This window comes from Lithobates pipiens, unplaced genomic scaffold, assembly GCF_037356315.1.
Source record: "Lithobates pipiens isolate NorthernLeopardFrog02 unplaced genomic scaffold, aLitPip1_a1.2 Scaffold_27, whole genome shotgun sequence".
Lineage (NCBI taxonomy): Eukaryota > Metazoa > Chordata > Amphibia > Anura > Ranidae > Lithobates > Lithobates pipiens.
In genome coordinates this window covers 116,308,151-116,335,339 of record NW_027507788.1, presented here as the reverse complement: position 1 = coordinate 116,335,339, position 27,189 = coordinate 116,308,151, and the positions used below count along the sequence as shown (strand labels likewise).

Below are 27,189 nucleotides of genomic sequence, written 5' to 3'. Positions count from 1 at the left end.
GGCGCCAAACGTTGCTACTTAAAAAATCCCCATAGGCGACGCTTACAATTTTTTTTACTGGTTACATGTTTTGAGTTGCAGAGGAGGTCTAGGACTAGAATTATTGCTCTCGCTCTAACGTTCTCGGCGATACCTCACATGTGTGGTTTGAACACCGTTTTCATATGTGGGCGGGGCTTACGCATGCGTTCGCTTCTGCATGCGAGCACATGGGGACATGGGCGCTTTAAAAAAAAAAATTTTTTTTTTTATTGTTCATTTTACTTTATTTATTTTAGTTTGACATTTTTTTCCCCAAAAATATATTTTTGATCACTTTTATTCCTATTACAAGGAATGTAAACATCCCTTGTAATAGGAATATGGGGTGACAGGTCCTCTTTACAGTGAAATCTGGGGGTCAATATGACCCCACATCTCACCTCTAGGCTGGGAAGCCTGAAATAAAAAATAAAAAAAAGATTCTGGCTTTGATTGTACTGGCGAGTTGGTAGAAGCACCGGAGGGCGGTGAGGGGTGGGGGGCGTCTATGGCTGGGTATTTCAGGGTATCACCGAGTATGGCTGGGTATCTCCGAGTATGGCTGGGTATGGCAATTTATGGCAGGGTATTGCAGAGTATTGGCGAGGTATTGGCGGGGTACTACAGAGTAATAGCAGGGTACTGCAGAGTATTGGGGGGTACTCCAGAGTAATGGTAGGGTACTGCAGAGTAATGGGGGTTACTGCAGAGTAATGGGGGGTACTGCAGAGTAATGGCAGGGTACTCCAGAGTAATGGCAGGGTACTGCACTGCAGAGTAATGGCGGGGTACTGCAGAGTAATGGTGGGTACTGCAGAGTATTGGGGGGTACTGCAGAGTATTGGGGGGTACTGCAGAGTAATGGGGGGTACTGCAGAGTAATGCAGGGTACTGCAGAGTAATGGCAGGGTACTGCACTGCAGAGTAATGGCGGGGTACTGCAGAGTAATGGCGGGGTACTGCAGAGTAATGGCAGGGTACTGCAGAGTATGCACTGGTATTGCAGAGTATTGGCAGGGAATTGAGGGGTTAAATTCGGTGAGCAGAGATGTGGGCACTGCAGATGCAGCCCACATCGCTGCCGACACCGATCTCTTTCCCCTCCGCTGTACCGATCGGTACAGAGAGGGGAGGGAGGAACCGGCGTCATAACATGACGCCGGTTTGTTTACAAGTGATCACTCCGTCATTTGACGGAGCAATCACGTGGTAAACGGCCGCGACGAGCGGCCGTTTACCGTGATCCGTGATGCGCCGGGTCCTGTGGACCCGGCGGTCACGGATGCTCTAGAGTGCGCTCCCCAGGGGGCGCGCGAGAGCAGAATTCTGGGAGGCCGTTAATTAACGGCCTCTCAGAGTTAAACAACCGCCCTGAAGCCGTTAATCGGCAATGGGCAGTTGTTAAGTGGTTAAAGCTAGATCACTAGCTATATAGGTGAGGTGAATATAGTGGTGTATACTGCGGTCAGGGCACAGACAACAACCACTACACAGCAGCAAGATAGGAAATCAGCCAAAAACGATTGGTGTGTACTGTGTTGAAGGTACACAGAACACCCACTGCTTCAGATGCTAACACACTACACGAGGCCGCCTCAAAGGCGGCCTTATATAGTGTGGGGCGTGCACTACACAGCCTGAGCTATGATTGGCCACAGGCAGGATGCCTGTGGCCAATCATGGCTCTCCTCGCTGCTGGCGCTACGATTGGCCAAGCATGCGGGGTCACAGTGCATGCTTGGCCAATCATGAGCCAGCAATGCACTGCGCCACCGCAGTGCATTGTGGTCTGCGCGCGCCACTCGAATTTTGACGCGAACGGCCCAAACGTTCGGAATTCGCCGAACGGCCGAACAGCCAATGTTCGAGTCGAACGTACGTTCGACTTGAACACGAAGCTCATCCCTACTGGTGACCCCACAATAGGGATAAAACTTTTTTGCAGAAGGGAATTTAACCACTTTCAGACCGGACCATTTTGCTGGTCAATGACCAGAGGTCTTTTTACAATTTGGCACTGCGCTGCTTTAACTGGTAATTGCGCGGTCATGCAATGTTGTACCCAAACAAAATTTGCGTCCTTTTCTTCCCACAAATAGAGCTTTCTTTTGATGGTATTTGATTGCCTCTGCGATTTTTATTTTTTGCGATATAAACGTAAAAAAACCGCAAATTTTGAAAAATAATTATATTTTCTACTTTTTGTTATTAGAAAAATCCAATAAACTCAATTTTAGTCATACATTTAGGCCAAAATGTATTCAGCCACATGTCTTTGGTAAAAAAAAAGTCAATAACTGTATATTTATTGGTTTGCGCAAAAGTTGTCACATCTACAAACTAAGGTACGTTTTCTGGAATTTACGCAGCTTTTAGTTTACAACTGCCTATCTCATTTCTTGAGGTGCTAAAATGGCAGGGCAGTACAAAACCCCCCCAAATGACCCCATTTTGGAAAGTAGACCCCCTAAGGAAATTGATAAGTGGCATGTTGAGCCCATTGAATATTTTATTTTTTTGCCTCAAGCGATTGAATAATGACAAAAAAAAAAATTTTTTTTTTTTTTTACACAAAGTTGTCACTAAATGATATATTGCTCACACATGCTATGGGCATATGTAAAATTACACCCCAAAATAAATTCTGCTGCTTCTCCTGAGTACGGGGATACCACATATGTGGGACTTTTTGGGAGCCTAGCCGCGTACGGGGCCCCGAAAACCAAGCACCGCCTTCAGGCTTTCTAAGGGCGTAAATGTTTGATTTCACTTCTCACTACCTATTACAGTTTTGAAGGCCATAAAATGCCAAGATGGCACAAAACCCCCACAAATGACCCCATTTTAGAAAGTAGACACCCCAAGCTATTTGCTGAGAGGCATGTTGAGTCCATGGAATATTTTATATTTTGCCACAAGTTGCGGGAAAATTACAAACATTTTTTTTTATTTATTTTTTTCACAAAGTTGTCACTAAATGATATATTGCTCACACATGCCATGGGCATATGTGAAATGACACCCCAAAATAAATTCTGCTGCTTCTCCTGAGTACGGGGATACCACATATGTGGGACCTTTTGGGAGCCTAGCCACGTACGGGGCCCCGAAAACCAAGCACCGCCTTCAGGCTTTCTAAGGGCGCTACAGTTTTGAAGGCCATAAAATGCCAAGATGGCACAAACCCCCCCCAAATGACCCCATTTTGGAAAGTAGACACCCCTAAATTTAGGGGTACACTAGTGAGACTAGGTAATAAATGGCGGGTGCCCTGAAACTATAAAAAAATAACTAACCAACCAGCGTCACCTGTAACAGTTATATGGTGATCACTGGTGAAAGGGTTAACTAGGGGGCAATCAGGGGGCTTTATGCGGTAGTATATGGGGGTCCCTGGCGCTATAAAAAGCTGCGGCGAACCTAAATACCTACCTGCCTAACTAGCGTCACCTGTCACACTAATACAGCGATCAGAAAAACGACCGCTTATTAGGCTGGGTTCACACTGGAGCGATGCGGGAACGCCACGAATCCGCGGCGGGTTCCCACATCGCATGCCTCCCGGCGGCAGTTCACACTGCCCTATGCGAACTGCTGGGAGTGTCAGTGAAATGTTAATGACACCCCCAGATCAGTTCGCATATCGCAGTGCGATCTGCAAACTCGGATCGCATGGTGTGAACACCCATGCGATCCGATTCTGCTGCGGACCAAAAAAAGGGTCCCGTGCGAATTTGCGGCGGGTGCGGCGCGAATTCAGCCATAATATCTGTATGGCTGAACTCGAATCGCACAGAGATCGGATGTGATTTGCACTGCAGTGCGGTGCGAATCACATCCGTTCTCATAAACCGCTGCAATGTGAACCCAGCCTTAGTGACACTGGCGACGGGGGGTGATCACGGGGTTAAACCTTTATTGGGGGGGTTAGGGGGGTACCCTAGAGCTAAAGGGGGCTAACCCAAACTGCCCTAACAGTTATTACAGTCACAAATGACACCAATGCAAAAAATAAAAATAAAATGCTATTGGTGTCACTGTGACTGGGGGGGCAGAGGTGATGGGGGGGGTGATCGGGGGGTGAAGGGGGGGTGTGAGTGTGCCTGGCATGTTCTACTGTGAAGTGTCGTGTTGGTGCAACTCACCGATCCTCTCTCCTCGGTGCCGGAACGAAAAATACCGACACGGAGGAGAGATTACATCACTTCCTCTCCTGTGTTTACATTACAGGAGAGGAAGTGATGTCACGCCTCACTTCCATTCGTCAGGAGCGATTGAGAGGGGGTGGCCATGAATGAATGGCCGCCCCCTCATCCCGGATCAGTTCTGAACGAAAACCGACCGCCGCTGGCACCGGGGGGGGGCGATCAGGCCCCCCACCCGCGGGAAGGCAGGGACGTACAGGTACGCCCATATGCCTGCCCGTGCCATTCTGTCGACGTACATCATCGTGCGGCGGTCGGCAAGTGGTTAACAAGACACATTAAAATGAGAAAAGAGGTTTAACCTCAAACTACGTAGAGGGTTCTTTACTGTAAGAGCGGCAAGAATTTGGAATTTCCTTCCACAGGCGGTGGTCTCAGCGGGGAGCATCAATAGTTTCAAAAAACTATTAGATAAGCATGTGAATGACCAACATAAAGGGATATACAATGTAATACTGACATATAATCACACACATAGTTTGGGCTTGATGGACTTGTGTCTTTTTCAACCTCACCTACTTTGTATCTATGTAACTATGTAATTAATTTCATTTTGCTGACCTTTCAGAGTGCTGTTCTCAACCCGATAGAACACCTTTGGGATGAGCGGAGACCTCGAGCCAGGCCTTCTCATCCACATCAGTGCCTGGCCTCAGAAATGTGCTTCTGGAAGAATAGTCAAACATTCCCATAAACACACTATTAAACCAATACTATATATATATCTCCACTTCAGTCCCGGACCATTTTGCTGGGCAAAGACCAGACCACTTTTTACGATTCGCCACTGTGTCGCTTTAACTGACAATTGCGCGGTCGTGCGACGTGGCTCCCAAACAAAATTTGCGTCCTTTTTTTCCCACAAATAGAGCTTTCTTTTGGTGGTATTTGATCAACCCTGCAGTTTTTATTTTTTGCGCTATAAACAAAAATAAAGCGCCAATTTTGAAAAAAACGCATTATTTTTTACTTTTTGTTATCATAAATATACCCCAAAAATATATAAAAAAAAAATGTTTTCCCTCAGTTTAGGCTGATAGGTATTCTTCTACATATGCAATAAGCGAATGGTTTGCGCAAAAGTTATAGCGTTTACAAAATAGGGGATAGTTTTATGGCATTTTTATTAATAATTTTTTTTTACTAGTAATGGCGGCGATCAGCGATTTTTGGGACCATTGTCATTTATACAGCAATCACTGCTATATAAATGCAGTGATTCATGTGTAAATGACACTGGCAGTGAAGGGGTTAACCAGGGGGTGGCAGTGTAGGGGTTAAGTGTTCCTAAGGGTGTGGTACTAACTGTTGGGGGCTGGGCTTTCATTTAGTGAACACTGATCTCTGCTCCAATCACATGGAGCAGAGATCAGCGTTACTAGTTGCTAGGCAGAACGGGAAGATACTGTTTACAACGGCATCTCTCCATTCAGCCGCCCCGTGAGACGATCGCGGGTATGCCCGCAGTGATTGAGTCTGCGGGACCCGTGACCGGACTCACGGGGGATCCCAACCAGCACGCGAGCGCGCCGCCGGACATGCGTTCGCGATGGCAGGGCGGCATTAAAGATTGGACGTACCTGTACGCCAATATGCCTGCCCGTGCCATTCTGCCGACGTACATCAGCGTGCGCTGGTCGGGAACTGGTTAAATATATACATATACAGTGCCTTGCGAAAGTATTCGGCCCCCTTGAACTTTTCAACCTTTTGCCACATTTCAGGCTTCAAACATAAAGATATAAAATTTTTATTTTTTGTGAAGAATCACCAACAAGTGGGACACAATTGTGAAGTGGAACGAAATCTATTGGATTTTTTAAACTTTTTTAACTAATAAAAAAATGAAAAGTGGGGCGTGCAAAATTATTCGGCCCCCTTTGCGTTAATACTTTGTAGAGCCACCTTTTGCTGCGATTACAGCTGCAAGTCGCTTGGGGTATGTCTCTATCAGTTTTTCACATCGAGAGACTGAAATTCTTGCCCATTCTTCCTTGCAAAACAGCTCGAGCTCAGTGAGGTTGGATGGAGAGCGTTTGTGAACAGCAGTTTTCAGCTCTTTCCACAGATTCTCGATTGGATTCAGGTCTGGACTTTGACTTGGCCATTCTAACACCTGGATACGTTTATTTGTGAACCATTCCTTTGTAGATTTTGCTGTATGTTTGGGATCATTGTCTTGTTGGAAGATAAATCTCCGTCCCAGTTTTTCAGGTCTTTTGCAGACTCCAACAGGTTTTCATCCAGAATGGTCCTGTATTTGGCTGCATCCATCTTCCCCTCAATTTTATCCATCTTCCCTGTCCCTGCTGAAGAAAAGCAGGCCCAAACCATGATGCTGCCACCACCATGTTTGACAGTGGGGATGGTGTGTTGAGGGTGATGAGCTGTGTTGCTTTTACGCCAAACATATCGTTTTGCATTGTGGGCAAAAAGTTCGATTTTGGTTTCATCTGACCAGAGCACCTTCTTCCACATGTTTGGTGTGTCTCCCAGGTGGCTTGTGGCAAACTTTAGACGAGACTTTTTATGGATATCTTTGAGAAATGGCTTTCTTCTTGCCATAAAGGGCAGATTTGTGCAGTGTACGAATGATTGTTGTCCTATGGACAGACTCTCCCACCTCAGCTGTAGTTCTCTGCAGTTCATCCAGAGTGATCATGGGCCTCTTGGCTGCATCTCTGATCAGTCTTCTCCTTGTCTGGGCTGAAAGTTTAGAGGGCTGGCCAGGTCTTGGTAGATTTGCAGTGGTCTGATACTCCTTCCATTTCAAAATGATCGCTTGCACAGTGCTCCTTGGGATGTTTAAAGCTTGGGAAATCTTTTAGTATCCAAATCCAGCTTTAAACTTCTCCACAACAGTATTACGGACCTGCCTGGTGTGTTCCTTGGTCTTCATGATGCTCTCTGTGCTTTCAACAGAACCCTGAGACTATCACAGAGCAGGTGCATTTATACAGAGATTGATTACACACAGGTGGATTCTATTTATCACCATCAGTCATTTAGGACAACATTGAATCATTCAGAGATCCTCGCTGAACTTCTGGAGTGAGTTTGCTGCACTGAAAGTAAAGGGGCCGAATAATTTTGCACGCACCACTTTTCAGTTTTTTATTTGCTAAAAAAGTTTAAATTATCCAATAGATTTCGTTCCACTTCACAATTGTGTCCCACTTGTTGGTGATTCTTCACAAAAAATTAAAATTTTATATCTTTATGTTTGAAGCCTGAAATGTGGCAAAAGGTTGAAAAGTTCAAGGGGGCCGAATACTTTCGCAAGGCACTGTACACACACACACACAAACATATATATATACTGTACATACACACATTCATATATATATTTATTAAGCATTGTATTTATAGAATTATATTCCAGAAGTTATTTTTATATTTTATATTATTCTATTTTTTATTTATTTATACTCATGTATTATTTATCGTGAGCTCTATTCTTAAAAAACACTTTGCACCCGCGCTATAGATGAAAGACCACAGGTAATCTTTTGTTTACTCTTTGCTCAGCAGAATGTATTTTGGGGTGTAATTCTTGGTATGTACATGCTATGTATCCCTAGAACACCTGATGGTGTTATTTGCATGTTGGGCCTCTGTATGTGGTCAGGCTGTGTAAAATTCTCACATATGTGGTATCACCATACTCAGGAGGAGTAGCAGAATGTATTTTGAGGTGTAATTTTTGCTATGTACATGCTATGTGTTGGAAATATCTTATAAATGGACAATTTTGCGTAAAAAAAAAATGCAGTTTCGTTTTTTTTTCCCACATTTTCCAAAAATGTCTGGAAAAAAAAAATGAACCATTCAAAAGACTCATTATGCCTCATAGATTATACGTTGGGGTGTTAGCTTTCCAAAATGGGGTCACTTTGTGGGCGTTTCCATTGTCCTAGTACTCTAGGGCCTTCAAAATTGTAATAGGTGGTTGAGAAATGAGATGTGTAATGGTGCTCCCTGCATATTGGGTATCTGTATGTGGCCAGGCTGTGAAAAAGTCCCACACATGTGGTATCACCATACTGCACACTGCACTTGTATGGCACTTGTAATAAAACCAGAAATAGCTAGCAAGATCAACATTAACACATAAGGAATATATTAGGTTGAGGAACTGAACTGAGATCCATATCCAAACAAACAAAGGAGACAGTTCTTCTTGCAATATGGAGTTTAATTAGGATATTTACATTTGCATAGAACACATAGGGTCCTTAGGTTTACAAAGTACTGATTTCAAATTCTACACACTTACACGGTAAGCACCAGCTTAGTGTGGCCTGAAAGGGGTCTGGGGGAGAAGACAGAACGTTTTCAATGCCTAAGAGGTGTGTAGCTGGTTTGACTCTAGTTCAACAACATGTTAGTAATAAAATAAAAAGCTTCACATACAACCTATCACATAACATACTTGCATAGTATACATACATGAACAACAAACATGCAATCTCGCGAGGGCACAATTTTTTTTCTAACACTGCTGAAAGTGGAGGAGTCCTTGGACCACTTTACCAGTACACTGCATAGTAGGTGAATTGCTAACATTTGCAAAATTATTTAAAATAAAAGCAGCACTCTATATTTTCCAAAGCCAATGTTCTAATGAGTAATACCCTAATGGATAAATACATATAATAAACATAAAAACATTATCAGTCCTCAGTGCAAATAGTCTTTATAATTCTAACTATAAAACTAAAACAGTGCCTTTTCTTTTTCCACCACCATCAAATTATCCACAAAGCCACTTACTGAATAATCTGACCCCTATATGTGAGGTTAGACAATGCTTGTGTAGCGACAAAACCGGCCAAATGATACTGCAATCTTCCACCTACTTCCTCCTCCGATGATCAATGTATAAAACTAGGTTTACTCGCAGGGAATCATATGTAATTTGCAAAGAGGAAGAAGTGGATCACCAGAGAAGGAGGACTGTGGAAGCTCCCAGTGATGTTTGCCTAGTTTTCTCTTTAAACCAGCATTGTGTGACCTCACTTATATAAGGGGGTCAGAAGATTTGGTAATTGTAGTTTTAACTCATTAAAACATTGGCTTTGAAAAACAGAGTGCAGCTTTATTTTATGTAATTTTGCAAATTACATAGGTATACTTTACATTTTAGCTCACTGCTGATACAGTATATATAAGAGAACCGCAGGTATATATTTTATTTTAAATTACTACCATTTGGCCAGAGGAGTGAACCACAAGAGGCCACTGCACCGGCAAGGTGGGAAGGCAGGCAAAGAGAGAAGTGCTCAGTGAAGCAGAAAGAAGAGCTCCCAGATTAAGGGACGAGGAGGCAGGAGGTTGGTGAAGGAATGGCAGAGGAAACAAACAATGAGAATATAATATAGTGAGAATATAAGGCCACCTCAGTCCAGATGCAGACTCCAGGTAGCAGAGGTTAGCAAAGTATCCTGTATAAGGCAGGCCATAGACAGAGCAAATTTCTTTCTTGCAACCATGGGAAATAAATGTGCTTGATTCAACATCAACGCAGACAGTGTTGATAGGGGAATGCCTCCCATGGAGCCATTGTGTTCACCTGGTGGGGGAGGGTTTATTGCTAGTGGCTATAATCACATGTAAAATCTGGTAGGCTGGTTGTACCCAAATTGATTGATCAATCGATCAATTTGCATACATTCTGCCTGCCCATACATGGTTCAAATCAGCAGGAATTGGCTGAAATTCAAACAGTCAGAACAAGGATGCCTCAATGGCTAGTCCAGAAATAGAAGCTAGTCTCTGACTGCATACTTCATAAAAGGAAAACTTAAAAAATATATGCTTATTCTTTTATAGCAAAATGTAGACCCGTGTTTGACTACCTGGGACACTTGTCTAAAACTAAGGCTTACCCCTCCTTTCGAAGGTAGTGCTATCGTACAACATTTTTTCCTTAGTATCCAGTCTCCTATGCAGAGTGCTGCTACCTAGAGGTCTGCTATGCACTACCAATAAATAACATTACAAAACTAAAAAAAAAAAAAATCATTCAGTGTAGACAGCCCCTTTAACTCTTATTAATCTGTAGCTACCTACAGCTCAACTCCAGACACAACTTTTTATTTTAGTTGTGGATAGAGTGGGAAAGGGCTGGATAGATTTTTCACTGCTGAATGTTTCAGTCAGTCTAGGTATTGGGTGTAAATCAGTGAGGGAAAATCTTGGTTCAAACTAGACGCAAGGATCTGCAAATAGTGGACCTCCAGCTGTTGCAAAACTACAAGTCCCATCATGTCTCTGCTTATGGGCGTCATGCTTGTGGCTGTCAATGTCTTGCTTTGCCTCTTGGGACTTGTAGTTCTGCAACAGCTGAAAGTCCGCTAATTACATATCCCTGCTAGAGCCACGTCCTTAGTGCTTGCTTTGTTTCCTTTACAAACAGCAGTTTTGAATGAAGCGAAGGTGCAGCAACCTCAAAACAAGAGCTTTATTTTGCAGTTGCGCTGCAGTCCAATTGACTTGTATGGGCAAGTCTGACAGGTGATGGCCCTATCAACTCAACAAGCAGTGGCATGTGTAAGGTCTTGTCTGGTTGTATACAATTTTTTTTAGGTGGGCCGTCAAGAGGCAGCATTTAATTCTGAAAGAGGTCCCAAGCTATATCTACTCGAATTTCACCCAAAGTAAAAATGTTTTGACTGCAATTTTTCTTTAAAACGTCAACTTTCATATACAGTACTTTCAAATAAATTATGATTACATGCTGCACTGCACTAGCTTTGGTATTTGCATAATATTAATAATAATAAAACATTTATAAAAGTAAAAAATGGCTAAATAGCCTAAGTCCTTCAGTACATCTTCTTAATACTGTTGTGAACACTACACACCTCTTAAGCAGTAAAAACTTAGCAGTGCAAAGATTTCATTCTTGTGGCCCCCAAAGATATCAGAAGAAGCCTTGTCAGACACCCCGTTTTAGAGAGAAATTGAGTGACCACTTCTGCCACTCCACACTCTGTCCAGGAAAGCAGCCTATTGTATTTCATATTCTATCATGGTAACACTACCTAAGCTGAGAACTCCTACCGAGACATATTAGATATAAGAATTACACAGCACTCCAAATTATATACAGCAGTGACTGTCTCGCTATGTGTACAAATACATTGCTCTTTTTCACTTCAAGGAACAACACTCTCCATGTTACAATTCTTCATACAAGGGGCCACCTCATTTAGCAGGCCACCCCAGTAACTGAATTTTTTTGTGACAGCAACCAAAAAAATACATAAAAACATTTTGTCGTAATGTAGAAGGACATACAAGATTCTTTCCTGAGCAGTTTCCATCCTGACTTCTGAAAGAAGGACTTTCCCGAAACTCTTCTTAGGATTCCGTCTACCATAACACTCAAATGGTAACAGCAGCAACATGCATACCTGGAGTTTCAGTATTGTGCAAAAACAGCTGGGGGTTCCCAATACTGGTTTACTTATGTTCTCACTGGTTATAAAGACTTGGGTATGGATGTCATTGAATACTGATGGACAAAGCTGGTTTTCTTTTTTCAGTGTTTCCTGCACCATTAACCAAACCACTGGCATTTTTATATCAGTTTAAGGCCATAGTTCTTCGGATGATTACTTAAGGCAACTAGTGACTGTATGAAATGCTGGTGTACATTAAAAATAATAATTTTAGCTCACTGCAGCATAAATGAAAGGTTCTTATGACCCTTCTGGACAGTTTTCACATCTGATGCAATTGTATCTCCACTACATTCATTAGTGGTTTGAAGTCTACATCCTGGATGAAGGTCCTGATAGCTCATAGAATAACACGTAGGCATCGCTGCTCTTCACCTGGCTGGAAGACATTGCCGTAACCCTGCAAGGGAAAAGACAAAACTGTTAAATTGGGAGTATAAAATGTTGCAATACATAGTATTTTCTTGTTTTATAAGAAAACGTCTGTATGTGAACAAACATCTTACCATTCACACCTGTCAGTGGGCCCAATTGCAATTACCCGTGGAAGACTCAGCAGGGTTTCTTACAAATAGCTATAGGTCATAAGCCCCATTAAAAGCAATGGGAGGCTTGCGTGGCCCGCTTGCAGCCCTAGGAAAGCATGCCGTCACCATTCGGAGTGCTCATAGAAGAGCCAAAGGCTCCTCTAAAGCCCCATACACACTATCAGATTATCTGCTGAGTTTTTCCTTCAGATTTACCAAAACCATATAATATGAGGAAAAACCTTAGGAGTTTCAATGTGCATGCAATCAGGCAGGCCCTCTACTACATGGTTTTGGTAAATATGAAGGAAAAACTCAGCAGATAATCTGATAGTGTGTATGGGGCTTAAGAGTACCCCGAATGGCGGTTTCTTGGTCTGTGGTGGTAGGCATGACCCGGCAGACCTCCCTCTCTCATCCAGCAATTAACATTGAAGTCTATGGTAAAACTGGTCAGTTTTCAACAGGACCCGTTCGGAGCTCCTTGGGGCTAGGGACTCCAGACTCGAGGAGACCCAGCCATTAGAGGCTGTTTGCATGTAAAGGAACATGCATCGATTACCTGGGAATAATTGGACATAGACACAGATGGTCTGCAAGCACACAACTGTAAGGGGTCTCTCACACAGGCTTTGGAAGTAGGCGGTTGGGTCAAATTTTTAATGTTTCCTAAATGCTTATCAATGCCACACAGAATTGTTACAATAGGGAACAGATGGAGGTGTTCACACTGCAGCATTATTGTTGCTTTGCATGGCGAGACAAAAATAATGCTGCATGCAGAGTTTAGCAGGCATTGATGCTTTGCAACTGCCTCCATTCACTTCTATTGAAATGCACCACAACCACACCCTCAATGCACTGTAAACGCGCCTATGGCATTTACAGTACATTTACGGTGAGGTTGCAAAGTGTCAAAAGTGAGATTTCAGAGATTTCCTTTTTTTTTTTATTGGCTTGCAATGCACCGTTTAACTTGCTAGGGAATTGACACTCTAGAAAGTGTAAATTTCCGAGCACAACTCACCCTAATGGTACATGCCCTTTTCTTTTGGGTTTCAGTTTTTGTCTGTACTGGTCCAGGAGCTCCTCAAATCTGTACATAATCTGTTATGTAGGGAAAAAGTGAAGGGGAATACTATAGAGCAGGGATATGCAATTAGTGGAGGTGTAGAGTAGAAGTCCCATCATGCCTCTGCCTCTGGGTGTCATGCTTGTGGCTGTCAGAGTCTTGCTATGCCTCATGGGACTTGTAGTTCAACAGCTGGAGGTCCACTAATTGCATATCCCTGCTATAGAGTGTCACTTGAGTCACAGCTCTGAATCTACTGTGGCTGCTGATATCACATCCAAGATGGTAGCACTCAGCAGCAGTCTTTGGGTTTTTGGAAGTCTACACAAGGGAGGCTTTTAAAAAGGTATATAACATGTTTTTTTTTACATTTAAAAGATAAAGTTCTGTCTAAGGGCTGGTTCACACCAGATGAGGTCCATTGCGTTTTTAATTTTGCAACAAAAGCTCATGCACAGTGTTTTCTATGTATTCCAATGGCCCTAGTTCACACCAATGCAATCAACAAAAGTAGAACATGTTGCATTTTTTCGGAGCGTATCTGGAATGCAGCAAAATGCATCAAAAATTCCCTGAATTAAGATGAATAGAAAAAAAGAGAGGGGGTGGGGAATGTACAAAAATGAAGAAACGCATCCGGAATGCATAAATTGTAATTGTGGTGTGAAGCGGCCCCAAGACCAGACGTCACAGGACATCTGCTGTTACCTTTATTAGATAAAAACCCTACTCTTTGCACTCCTCTGAAACTAGTTTACCTTTTCTATGTAGGCTGACACTAGTAGTTCCACCAAATACCTTCTGCATGTCCAAACAGCATACAGTGCCTTGAAAAAGTATTCATACCCCTTGAAATTTTCCACATTTTGTCAGGTTACAACCAAAAATGTAAACGTATATTATTGGGATTGTATGTGATAGACCAACACAAAGTGTCACATAATTGTCAAGTGGAAGGAAAATGATAAATGGTTTTCATTTTTTTTTTTACAAATAAATATGTGAAAAGTGTAGTGTGCATTTCTATTCAGCCCCCCTGAGTTAATACTTTGTAAAACCCCCTTTCACTGCAATTTCCACTGCAAATCTTTTTGGGTATATCTCTACCAGCTTTGCACATCTAGAGAGTGACATTTTTGGCCATTCTTCTTTGCAAACTAGCTCAAGCTCTGTCAGAATGGATGGAGAGTGTCTGTGAACAGCAATTCTCAAGTCTTGCCACAGATTCTTAATTAGCTCTAAGTCTGGAGTTTGACTGGGCCATTCTAATACATGAATATGCTTTGATGTAAACCATTCCATTGTAGCTCTGACTCTATGTTTAGGGTCGTTGTCCTGCTGGAAAGTGAACCTCCGCCCCAGTCTCAAGTCTTTTGCAGACTCCAACATGTTTTCTTCTAAGATTGCCCTGTATTTGGCTCCATCCATCGTCTCATCAACTCTGACCAGCTTCTCTGACCCTGCTGAAGAAAAGCATCCCCACAACAAGGTGCTGTCACCACCATGTTTCCCGGTGGGGATGGCATGTTCAGGGTGATGTGCAGTGTTAGTTTTCTGCCACACCTTTTGCTTTTAGGCCACCGAGTTCAATTTTGGTTTTATCAAACCATAGCACCTTCTTCCACATGTTTGCTGTGTCCCCCACATGGCCTCTCAGAAGAAGCAGCCCATGGTAACTCTGAAGGAGCTGCAGAGATCCACAGCTCAGGTGAGAGAATCTGTCCACAGGACAACTATTAGTCGTGCACTCCACAAATCTGAACTCCAGAGTTACCATGGGCCTCATGGCTGTTTCACTGATTAATGTTCTCCTTGCCCAGCCTGTCAGTTTAGGTGGACGGCTAAGTCTTTGTAGGTTTGCAGCTGTGCCATACTCATTCCATTTTTGGATGATAGGTGGAACAGTGCTCTGTGAGATATTCAAAACTTGGGCTATAATTTATAACCTAACCCAGCTTTAAACTTCTCCACAACTTTATCCCGGACCTGTCTGGTGTGTTCCATAGGCCTTCATAATGTGGTTTGTTCACTAAGGTTCTCCAACATCTCTGGGGGCTTCACAGAACAGCTGTATTTATATGGAGATGAAATTACACACGGGTGGACTCTATTTACCAATTAGGTGACTTTTAGTTAGGGGTATTAGAATAAAGGGGGCTGAATACAAATGCACGTCACATGTTTCAGATATTTATTTGTAAAACATTTTATTTTGAAAACCATTTATCATTTTCCTTCCACTTTATAATTATGTGCCACTTTGTGTTGTCTATCACATACAATCCCAATAATATACGTTTCGATTTTTTGTTGTAATATGGCTAAATTTGGAAAATGTCACAGGGTATGAATACTTTTTCAAGGCACTGTATGCCCTTATAACCACTGTGGCACTCTCTTTAGACAGGAGATGACATTTGGCGAAGATAAGCCCTAAAGTCAGAATCCTATTAACAAAATTCATCTAATTTTTGAGAAACCCAAAAATGTTTTCCTTTATCCTAACAAAGACAACATCAGTCATCGTGCGGTGTCTTCTTTTAGAAAGGATTTGTTTTAGAGCTTAACATGTATTTCTACTTTTGCAGACAAATGCAGATAACACTACTTTAGGTTTGTTGCATGTCCCTATTCACATAGCATAACCAAGTAAAAATATTTAAAAATTGCTGCTTACCATTGTAGTAGCTCTTTTCGATAACTTCAGCACTGAAAAATCCTACTTAGTTCTTTATGTTAATTAGGGGGCCGGGAAGCTGTGTTTGTCCTAATTAACCATGGCTGTACTGTGCTGACAGATTTCATTGTCAGTTACAAACTAGATCTGGACACTGTGGGGCAGATTCACTAAAATTGGTGCAGGTGTGCATAGTGACCAATCAGCTTCTATTTTTTTTTTTTCAAAGCTTAATTGAACAAGCTGAAGTTAGAAGCGGATTGGTTATTATGCACAGCTGCTCCAGATTCTGTGTTCACCAGTTTAATGCGGCCTTTATATTGGGACAGACTCACTCTAACCTTGTTTAGAAATGCAAGCAGTCTGCCATGACACCCGCTCCTAAAAAATATCTAAAAAGGCAAGAATAAGTTTACAAAAAATGTTTTAGGGAAGCTATGTGAATGGGAACGCATCACAAACTTATAGTGAGCTTCTCTCAAATTTGACTTCAAAATTGGAAATACACAGAGCATTCTAGATCCGTGTTTCTCAAACCTTTTTTCATTTGCAGCACCCGTTAAAATTCTGGAGATACCCAATTTTAAAGTGCAAAAACCTAAAAATATAGTTTTACATAATGGGGCAACATTCACACATGTAGGACACCCAACATTATTCTTGCAAAGCAAATACATTTTTGCACACTGGTACTTTTCAGTGTTTTTCTCCCTCAGCTAATGTGACCCCAGTGCTTACAGAGAGGGGCAGGGATGGGGCAAACAAGGCACACCCAACATGCTCTTTATCAAGCAATGATGTGATTGATTGTTAGGACACCGGCGGCTGGTTGTAATGCTGCTGTGACTTTGTGTGGCAGGCGGATGTGATCGACTTGCTGGCTTTTGGCAATTTTTAGACATTTTGCCAAGGAAACCCTGAAGAGCCCAAAAGGGACCCTGGTTGAAAAAGGTTGCTCTGGACAATTAGCTGAGCACTCTAAACAACTTCAATCGGATAAGTGCTGGAAATGTTCCTTTTGCAAAGGAAACGTTATTACGTTTTATTTCAGTTAAATGTGAATATTAAACTTTGAATGTTTTCAGGTGAAGGAAAAAAAAAAAATCTAAGAATCAAGAAAAGATGGTTTACACGTTTATCATTACCTTGAGTCATTAAATGTGTACCACTCGCCATTGTTTGTATTTTTGCAGTAAGCTGTATAATGGCCCCCCATGGTGGTACCCGAATGATTGGATACAGCATACAGATTGTATGTAGCTTGAGCTGCAAAAACAAAATATAACAAGCTAATATTAGAAAAAAGAAAAGTCTAAAAACGCTAGCATCAGAAACAAGGTAAATGTCAAACAAAATCTAGTGGAAGGATAATGGTAAGATTACTGGTAAAGGGAAAATTAAAGTATAAAGCAGAGCTAGAGCTACTTATACATCGGAACAGTTGGTGATAGTATTGGTAATGATCCAATAGGTGAAAGGCCTAATTTCTCCCCCAAAGCTGTTATCAACCTGCATGTTTGTATCCAACAGGAACACATTATAATTCAGAATGTTATCTCTGTTAGCAATGGGGTAAAAAGTAGAATACAAGAATGAGCATGGACAATTTTACTGAAAGTGGTTGTAAACCCCTGCATATGCTCAGTGAAGCGATTGGCCCCCAGTGATGCACAGAGATCAACAAATCCTCCTACACATGTTGTACCTGTTTATCTGCAGTCCTCTTCTCTACAGACATTCAAAGTGCAGAATTTATAAAGCCTGGCTGAGCTTTCAGAAAACAGGAGCAGATAGCTCAGTCTCTCTGCTGTCTTTTTACTTGCCGCTGGTTACCCGCTGGAAAACAAGAGTCCACTCCTGTCCTGATGCTGTCCTCCTTCATTGTGATGTCCCCTGCTGTCCGACATGTTATGCAGCCATGGCCATCCGATGACATTGCTCAGACAGCCCACCCCCTTGTGACTTGTGCACTTAATTGAGACAAGTGCATAGAGGGATGTGATTTGTTCGTATTTCATGTTTGGGGTTTACAACCACTTTAAAGTCATCAATTGTCTATATTGGCCCATAACTTTTACAAGCATCTCCCTAATTTGTGAAATATTTGCAGATAACGAGTGTCCACCATTTTAAAATATACATGTCATCATGTCTCTTTAATATGTACATAAAATTAGATTTTTTTGTTGTTTTGGATAGAATAGGGAAGAGTTGAACTCCCTGTCAGATTGTTTTCTGTCTGGCTGTGTCAAGTTCTCCACCTTGTCCAATCAGAGAATGCTTTGCATTCACTCAGAAAATGAAAAGCATTTTCTGAATGGTGCCTTTGCTGAGCAGCCGACTTTCTGTATTCACAAGGTATCAGGCCGCCCACTCAGCAGGGGATCACTGACCCTGTCACTTTACCCTGAATGGCCAAGATGACAGGGTCTCTTTAAGAGAAAAAGGAAACATGATAGTCAGGAGGCACTTATTGCTGTACACTCAAAACAATGCATAATTGGTACATAATATAGACATCTATAACATAATATATTTAATATTTAACTTTAAAAGAAGAACCAGGTCTACACAGTAGGACCTATGAAGAATATAGAAGTAAAAAACTTACTGCTGTGTTCTGCATAAAATTCACGTAAGTCTAAATCTCGAAGAGGAAAATTCACAAATGTGGAAAGCTTGCTACTTCTTATGCGGCCTTCAGAAAACCGCTTAAGATCTGTAAAGGGTTGAAGTTAAGGAAGAAAAACTGCAGCTTCATGAATATGAAATAAGCTCTTTGAGTTGAGAATTCAGCTTGTGTGTAAAAATGTCTTAAAGCAGACCTACTGGTAAATTAGCATTGAACAGAATCCTGGCAGGTCACAATATACAGTTTCTTTTTATATAATGTATTTTTTTTTTTTTTACATATCTTCTTTATTTATCATATTCAAGTCTACAAAATGCATGAAAACCATTTTTAGTTAGGTAAATATGAAATATAGCTTATAAATATTTTTTTTATTTAAGCTGAAGTTTAGCAATTTGTATTTGGAGATACAAACATGTTATATTTACATGTGATTTACATGTGATGGTGTGTATCCCATATCCCGCAGACAGCTGCTTTAAGAAAAACCTTTCCTTTATAACTGCCAGATATTGCTTTGAGCTGCTATCCAATGGTTGCTATGTGGGGGTAACAGCAGCCACTGCTAATGTGAAGAGCTGCAGTGCCCACCCCCCTCCGTCCTCTTCATCATTCAGTGATCTCATAATACTGTTCTCCCACAATGCATTGCAATCTGTGAATGAAGTAGTGGACGAATGACAGGATCTCCACCACCTATTCATAGAATGTATTGCATATTTCTATACTTGCTGTTCGATCAATAACCATTGGGCCTCCTGCACACGAACATCTGAGCCTCCTGTGTAATGTAAATTCTGGCGTATTCCCCCAGGAAAAACAAAATTATAGCATATGCAAAAAATAGATGCATGAGACAACATGAATACAAAGAAATAAGGACTAGTGCCCAGCTAGTGGGAATTAGATAATTATGTATTCCCTATTCTTGCATCTTAATTTAGAAGTAGATGCTGAACCCTAGTGATGCCATTTTAAAGATGGCACCAGCCTCCTGATTTAGAAATCTAACTGTTGGCACAATATAAATCCTGTATAATAATAATACTCAGGGAGAGTGTGATGTCTGCAAGAAATAATACCTACCTATGTGTGTTACACTTGTTCATTACATAGCAGGCATACAGATGACATAAACATTTTTTTTCTAGGCCTGCTTTAAGTAGCTGTTTGTACTACTTATATGTGATAGTTATCACATACAAACCAAAGCTGCAATCTGACATTTCAGTGGTAGTTCATGATGCTGTATGAGAAAAAATCATCTGGTATTAGGTGATGTTTGGTATATAAAAATAGTAAAACTACAAAAAGTAAAAAAATAAAATAAAATTCACATGAAAGGATACGAAGCACAAGGATCTTGGGAAATTTCTGAATGGTAAATTTCTTGATACACTTTCGACGAACTTTACATCTACAGCATGTCTGGTAAAGAAAAAAAAAAAAAAAAAAAAAGTTACAGAAAGACTCAAACTGTAAATCAGCATTAATGGAAAGTAAAAAATAAAATTAGAATGCTTTGACTTATTATATATTATACACATGAGGTTATTGGCACAACTACATTCTCCCATGGGAAAAACCAGAGCCATGACTTCCATTGCCAGTGTTAATTTTGACGACTAAAATATTTTCGTAGACTAAAGCCCCATACACACTAATGCCCTGTACACACGGTCGGACATTCCGACCACAAAATCCGTCGGATTTTTTCCAAACGGATTTTGTCCGAAACTGGCGTTGCATACATACGGTCGGACAAAGTAGTCGGAAAATCCGATCGTTTGTAACGTGATGACGTTCGATGCGTACGATGGGACTACGTAGAGGCTAGTAACCAATAGCTTTGCGTGGCACTTTGTCCATCTGAATTCTCTACAAACTATCGGAAAAAGTCAGATCAGATTTTTTTGTCTGAGAATTTTAGATCCTGCTCCCAAATTTTTTCCATCGGATTTTCCAATGAAAAAAGTCCGATAGAGCCCACACGATCGGATTTTCCGACAATATAATCCAAGCGGACCTTTTCCGCTGGAATTTCCGATCGTGTGTACAGGGCATATCAGATTTTCTCCTGATTTTTTCTTCAGATTTACCAAAACCATGTAGTACAAGGGCCTGCCTGATTGCATACAAATTGAAACTCCTAAGGTTCAACCTCATTTTATATGGTTTTGGTAAATCTGAAGGAAACAAAACAGCAGAAAATCTGATAGTGTGTATGGGGCTTAAATGAACACTATTTTAGGTGACTAACATGTGACTAAAACTAAAACAATTCTGATGACTAAAATACGACTAAAACTAAAAATGGCATTTTCGTCATAAGACTAAAATATGACTAAAAGTAAAATGCCATTTTTTTCAAGACTATCACTGAAACTAAATTAAAAATTGACATCAAAATGAACACTGCTCTACTGGCCATTTCTAAATCGGCAACACAATTCCATTAAGAGCCTATAATAATAGCACATTAAATTTTAAACATGTATTGCACTACCACATAATGATAAGTGAGGGGCATCTAAGCTACTGAAAGAGAAAAAAAAAGGCTTTTCTTGTATTTTTTCTTAATATTTAATGTTGGCAATATATTCAGGAAATATGTGCAATAGCAATACAGTTATGCCGTGTACGCACAATCGGACTTTCCGGCGGACCAGAGTCTGTCGGACAATTCGATCGTGTGTGGACTTTTGCTTCCCAATTGTCCGGCGGACCTAAAAATAAGACTGGCTTCAAATTTGTCCACTGGACTCGGCTTTTAGCTGACAATCCGTTGGTCTGTGTGCTAGTCCGACGGACTAAAACCGACGCTAGGGCAGCTATTGGCTACTAGCTAGGAACTTCCTTATTCGACGTCATCACGTTCAAATCAGTCAGACATTTGGCGTGATCGTGTGTGGCCAAGTCCGTTTGTTTGAAAGTCTGGCGGACCTCAGCTGCAGAATGATTATGTCTGGTTTTTGATGCCGAAAGCGGTACAATGTTTCGCATGGAAATTTGGTGTTTTATGTTGTAGGCCTGTAATTCTTAGGAATTACTCACTTAAATCTGTCCAAACCAGAGTCTAGTAGACATCCCGGCTATGATAAAGTTTGAAACACAAAATCATTAATTATAATAAATAACTATAAAAAATAATAATATAACAATAATAAAATGTATTCAATAATGTAATCAACTCAAACACTGAAATGTGCTCAATTGCAGAATTGTCGCTGTTGTCACTTTCAGTGTCCGATGACGAATTTCCCCACAAATCACTATCGCTCAATTCTACAAGTGTTTTAATTTATTATCTCTGTTTTCTAGCTATTCTAAAACCTCTTTTGACGTAAAAGGGACGGTTTTTGGTTGCTATGGACAATCTCCAGTTTCCAATCAGAAAAGATATATAATATAAAACTGCATGCAGGGCACTGGACAAAGCACTAGGGGCAAAAGGTGGAAATAATTTGCTATAGTAATGTAATCTGTAAGATTACAGTGTACTGTATGTGTTCTGTTTTTCTGCACTTTTTGAATTTCCTGCCGGGCTCCGTCCCTGTGTGTCTTGCCGCCCGCAGGGAATGGAGCTTGGCATAGAGGACATCAGGCGGAAGACACAGCCGCCACACACAATGGGAGGACATTGCATGATCCTGAGGACAAGGTAAGTAACCTGTACCAGGGTACTGCGATGCAATCCTGAGTGTGGCTCAGGGTTACAGCTCTTGCTTTGGAAAATTCACCCCGAACCACACTAGGGAATACCGCTAAGAAGGTTAATACCATAAACAATAACATTGTATTCGATTTTTACTCCAGGAGTATATAATGAGTTTGGAAATTCTAGAGAAATGTTTGCATAATGCATTACAATTTAACTAAATCCATTCAATTATAGCTGACTAAAACGTATGAGATTTTAATCGACTAAAACGTACTGGAAATTTTAGTAGACTAAAATATGACTAAAGCAATTCAGAGGACTAAAACTAAAAATCGAAGTTTGCTGCCAAAATTAACACGGTTTCTATGGGCAAAAGTTAGAACTTCTATTCCCAGAGCCCCAAAATAAAGGTACCATGGTCACCAGTTTGTCCTGTACAATCATTATTGTATTAACACTACTTTCTGGTCTACCCTAAACCAAACCCTTTATTACACATGAATCTCATTAGATTTTGTACTTTTGACCAGTATTCATTCCCTTTGTGAGAACTTATTTAAAATGATAGAGCTTTTAGAAACAAGCCATTCACTTCTTTTTAAGCGCTTTTCTGGTACAATTTGATTAAAAGAAACGTTTTTAGCATTGCTCCTGGCCTTTAGCCTGGTCCCACAAACCATGACATTTAGTACCCCTCTCAGAAGCTTGGTCCATACTCTTAGCAGCTGGCTCCCATCTATACTCCTGTTCAGAGACCTCCTCTGTCTGCTGGAATGGAGCCCATAACCCTAGTCTGGATTCTCCTAAAATCCCGGCACACACCTGCACCACCATCAGTGTGCTGGCTGTCTGCAAAACCTAGTCCCAGGACTGAAGATTTCATACCACCGAGATCACTGCAAAATCTCCAGGCTCCAGGTCCCCAAAAATGATTATGGCACTGAAAAGTCAGTTTCCTCTCAAAGACAAAAGCCCATTGGAGCCCCTAACACGCCTGAATGAGAATCCTGGGTCATCAACTCTCTGTCCTGTCCCCATTCTTTTTGGCCACCACTAGAATAAGTAGAGTCATTGGCCAATAAGAATGTGCAGGAGGAAGGAAGGGGCAGGTAAATTCTTTGAAGACAACACTTACTGGTTTTTCGTCCCCATCTAAGACATCCTCTTTGGTAAAGAGTCGAATGCAATCCATTAGAGACACTTCTGAAACACTCTTCTGTATAAAAGACATACATACAATCACTTACATGAATGAATGAAAACAATACTGTAAACAGTTGTAATTAGTGAAGCTAAAATCTGATTGGCTGCTGTGAGCAATATAGTGATCTTTAATTTTTTACGCTTTATATCAAATTACTTTGTTTTGTAGTTGGAAAGGATGTAACCATAGCCACAGACACCCAAATAGATGTTATTAGCCTGGGGGCAGTAGGTGCCATGCAGAGCAGGGTGTGGGGAAGATGGCTCTCACTTCGCTTTTTTGGCAGGTCCGCTGTGTGGTAACCTGTTATGTTACTTTAAGGGGTTGCATGGTATAGATGTCCATAGACAGTTACAGAAGTGCCACATACCAGACACTTCAGGGTTGGCTCTAGGTCCATCACAGGTAGTCTCTTCTGGGGCAAGCACTCTAGGGTGGGCTATGTTTTCAGGTTAGTCCCTCTATCCCTACAACAGTCTCTCTCTCTAAGTCACTCATTCTTGCTACCTCCATAGCAGTCTCTGATCACATAGCAGGCATTTAAAGCAAAAGTATGGCAAAAGCTATTTTGGCCCTACCCCTCGCATGGATCTAAAGCCTGCTGTCGGCTGATGTCACTCAACCGGTCCAGGCTTGGGGAAAGATCCAGACTGGACTGGCAGCTGTCTCAGCCTCTCAGCATGCCGCTGAGAGCCTAAGCCAGCAACTCCTGCCTCCTCCACAGCCCAGCGCTCCAGGGAGGGCTGGAGGGGCAGAGCAGAGAGACGCAGACTGGTGGTCACGGCTCAGAGCAGAGGGGGGAGCTGAGTGATTAGCAGGGTTTGATCACTCAGTTTTCAATGCAGAGGCAACAGGGGACAAATGCAGCATTGGATCAATACCGCATCCACCTAAGTGAGTCTAAATTTTTTTTAGAAAACCAATCCTTTTTCTTTTTTTAAGGGGAGATCCTCACCCCTGGCAGATACCCCAGGTCAATCAATCTCATTTTCTAGGAAGTCTTTCTCCAAATGGCAACTCCAGCACCCCAGGCCATCTCTGAATGTAGTAGGCACTACAGGGTAAACTGTAGGGTCTGTTTAACAAATGCTTACTTCACATACAATACAGACTAACTAACTGACTTTTTAAGCTACCAGAATAGGATGGTATGTATGTGACATTCTAGAAAATAAACATATCATTCATTTATTGCTGCAATTTTTACCTTAGCAATGGGTAGCGACAAGTCCCAGAATGGGTCATACACAGTAGAACAATATCCGCATTCACTGCATGTGAGCGAGCTCTTCAACTGACCGACAAACAGTTCTGTTCAAATATAATGTTAATGTAACAAAATATTAGTATTATAAGGCATGCATAGTGAAAATCTTTGCTAAAGATTTCACATTAGGGAAATAGTTATGGATATCATCACCCCTGTCATTTATATTACATACAGTAAAAAAAATTGTATTTTACTTTTATCTCATGACTCTGCATGTATTACTTATTATTTGCTTCACATATAAGTTTACCAAATTTAGGCCTTATACACACAGGGCATTCGAAAAAACGAGCTGCAAAGCCACTACCAACGCCAGGAAAAAACATCTGTAAAAAAGATCATACCAAACCCTTATCCGAGCATGCAGCCTGGCGGGTTAGAGATAAAAAAAAAAAAAGGAGCAAAATTGGTGTAGGACTTTAACAGTTGCCACTATAATCCCAATTAGGAAAAGAGCACTCACATACGTATGAAAGTTTTAAGGTTTATTGTAACAATTATAAAAATCCATAAAACAGGTGAAGGTGATGGTGGCAGGTCAACACTGCAAATGTGTCAAAAGAGATCTATTTTATATCTGGCTGGACATTCACTCACTATATATATATATATATATATATATATATATATATATATATATATATATATATATATATATATATATATATATATATATATATATATATATATATATATATATATATACATACATACATACATACATACATACATACATACATACATACATACACATACACACACACACACATATAGTTTGGATTAATCATAAAATTGCAAATTACAACAGACTTTTTTTCTGTAATAAGCATACCGTATATACTCGAGTATAAGCCGAGATTTTCAGCCTCTTTTTTGAGGCTGAAAGTGCCCCCTCGGCTTATACTCGAGTCGCCGCTGTCTGACTGCTCGATCAGCGTATCGAGCAGACAGACGGCGGACATTAATTTTCAAAAGCCGCGCCTCCTTCTCCGCCTCCGCCTGTGATAGGCGGAACACTGAATTTCCCAGCAGTCAGTGTTCCGCCTATCACGGACATCCGCTCATTCTCATACTACGGACGAGTATGAGAGGATGTCTGTGATAGGCGGAACACAGGCTGCTGGGAAATTGAGTGTTCCGCCTATCACAGGCGGAGGCGGAATTTTGAATTGTAGAATGGCCGCCGAGAAGAGCGGCGATCCATCGGCACGGGACGGAGGAGGCACGGCACGGCACGGGACGGAGGAGACACGGGACGGAGGAGGCACGGCACGGGGGAGGCACGGCACGGGGGAGGCACGGCACGGGACGGGACGGAGGAGGCACGGGACGGAGGAGGCACGGCACGGGACGGAGGAGGCTCGGGACGACGGCGGCTCGGGACGGAGGCTTGGGACACAGGTAGGCTGGACACACACACAAGGCTGCACGGACACACACACACACACACACACACACACACACACGGATGGATGGATGGATGGATACACACACACACACACACACAGGGATGGATGGATGGATACACACACACACACACACACACACACACACACACAGGGATGGATGGATGGATACACACACACACACACACACACACACACAGGGATGGATGGATGGATGGATACACACACAGGGATGGATGGATGGATGGATGGACACACACACAGGGATGGATGGATGGATGGACACACACACAGGGATGGACGGACACACAGGGATGGACAGCCATGTCTCACCCTCGGCTTATACACGAGTCAATAAGTTTTCCAGTTTTTTGGGGGTAAATTGGGGGCCTCGGCTTATACTCGGGTCGGCCTATACTCGAGTATATACGGTATTTGTGTTAATTTATATGTTGCACTGCCTTGTTTATAGGTCGGAGACTTCTAGCTGTAACTCAGTATGAACGTTTTCTAAGATACTATTGTTGAGTCTATGTGTATGCAAATGTACCATCTTGAAGATACTATGTAAAGTACATTTCCAAAACACACACACACCCTGCGCATGTACATTATATGTATGGAGCATTGCCAGCTTATGCCAATATGTTTTATGATGGAGGATTTCCAGCAAATTTAAAATAATAATGAAAAGTATTTGACACCAACTTACCCACAATCCTGCTGTCTTCCCTTTCCAAATATCTCTTCCACATTTGCCTGCTTTTTTCTGTGTCACTGAAAAAAAGGGAAAGGGGGGGTTTATATACAACATAAAAGTTACCCATAGCGTCAACATATGACTATATATCTCAAAGTGCACTGGAGACAAACACCACTCCTAGGGAACAAAGACATTATCAGTAATGGTATGAACAAGAGGAGAGGGTCCTGTCCTATGATGACAGCGCTGCTGCTTTAAAGATACAGTACTGCTTAGTAAGTGAGTGTTGTCATCCTAGGACCGGAAATGTGTTACTGGCAGGATTTACTTGGATTTATTTATACT

At 41.6% G+C, this 27,189-nt stretch overlaps 1 protein-coding gene across 1 annotated transcript in view; it reads right to left on the bottom strand.

Annotated features, from left to right (window-relative positions):
• Positions 1-8,400: 8,400 nt before the first annotated feature.
• Positions 8,401-27,189, bottom strand: part of LOC143934083 (ubiquitin carboxyl-terminal hydrolase 2-like) — a 66,323-nt gene continuing 47,534 nt past the window's right edge. The window contains exons 6-12 of the mRNA XM_077457391.1: positions 26,854-26,918; positions 24,673-24,776; positions 23,397-23,477; positions 19,950-20,028; positions 18,580-18,687; positions 17,114-17,234; positions 8,401-12,092 (exon numbers count right to left, since the gene is read on the bottom strand). Coding sequence (XP_077313517.1) covers positions 12,005-12,092; positions 17,114-17,234; positions 18,580-18,687; positions 19,950-20,028; positions 23,397-23,477; positions 24,673-24,776; positions 26,854-26,918 — 646 coding nt within the window. The 3' untranslated portion in view covers positions 8,401-12,004. The remainder of the gene's footprint in view (positions 12,093-17,113; positions 17,235-18,579; positions 18,688-19,949; positions 20,029-23,396; positions 23,478-24,672; positions 24,777-26,853; positions 26,919-27,189) is intronic.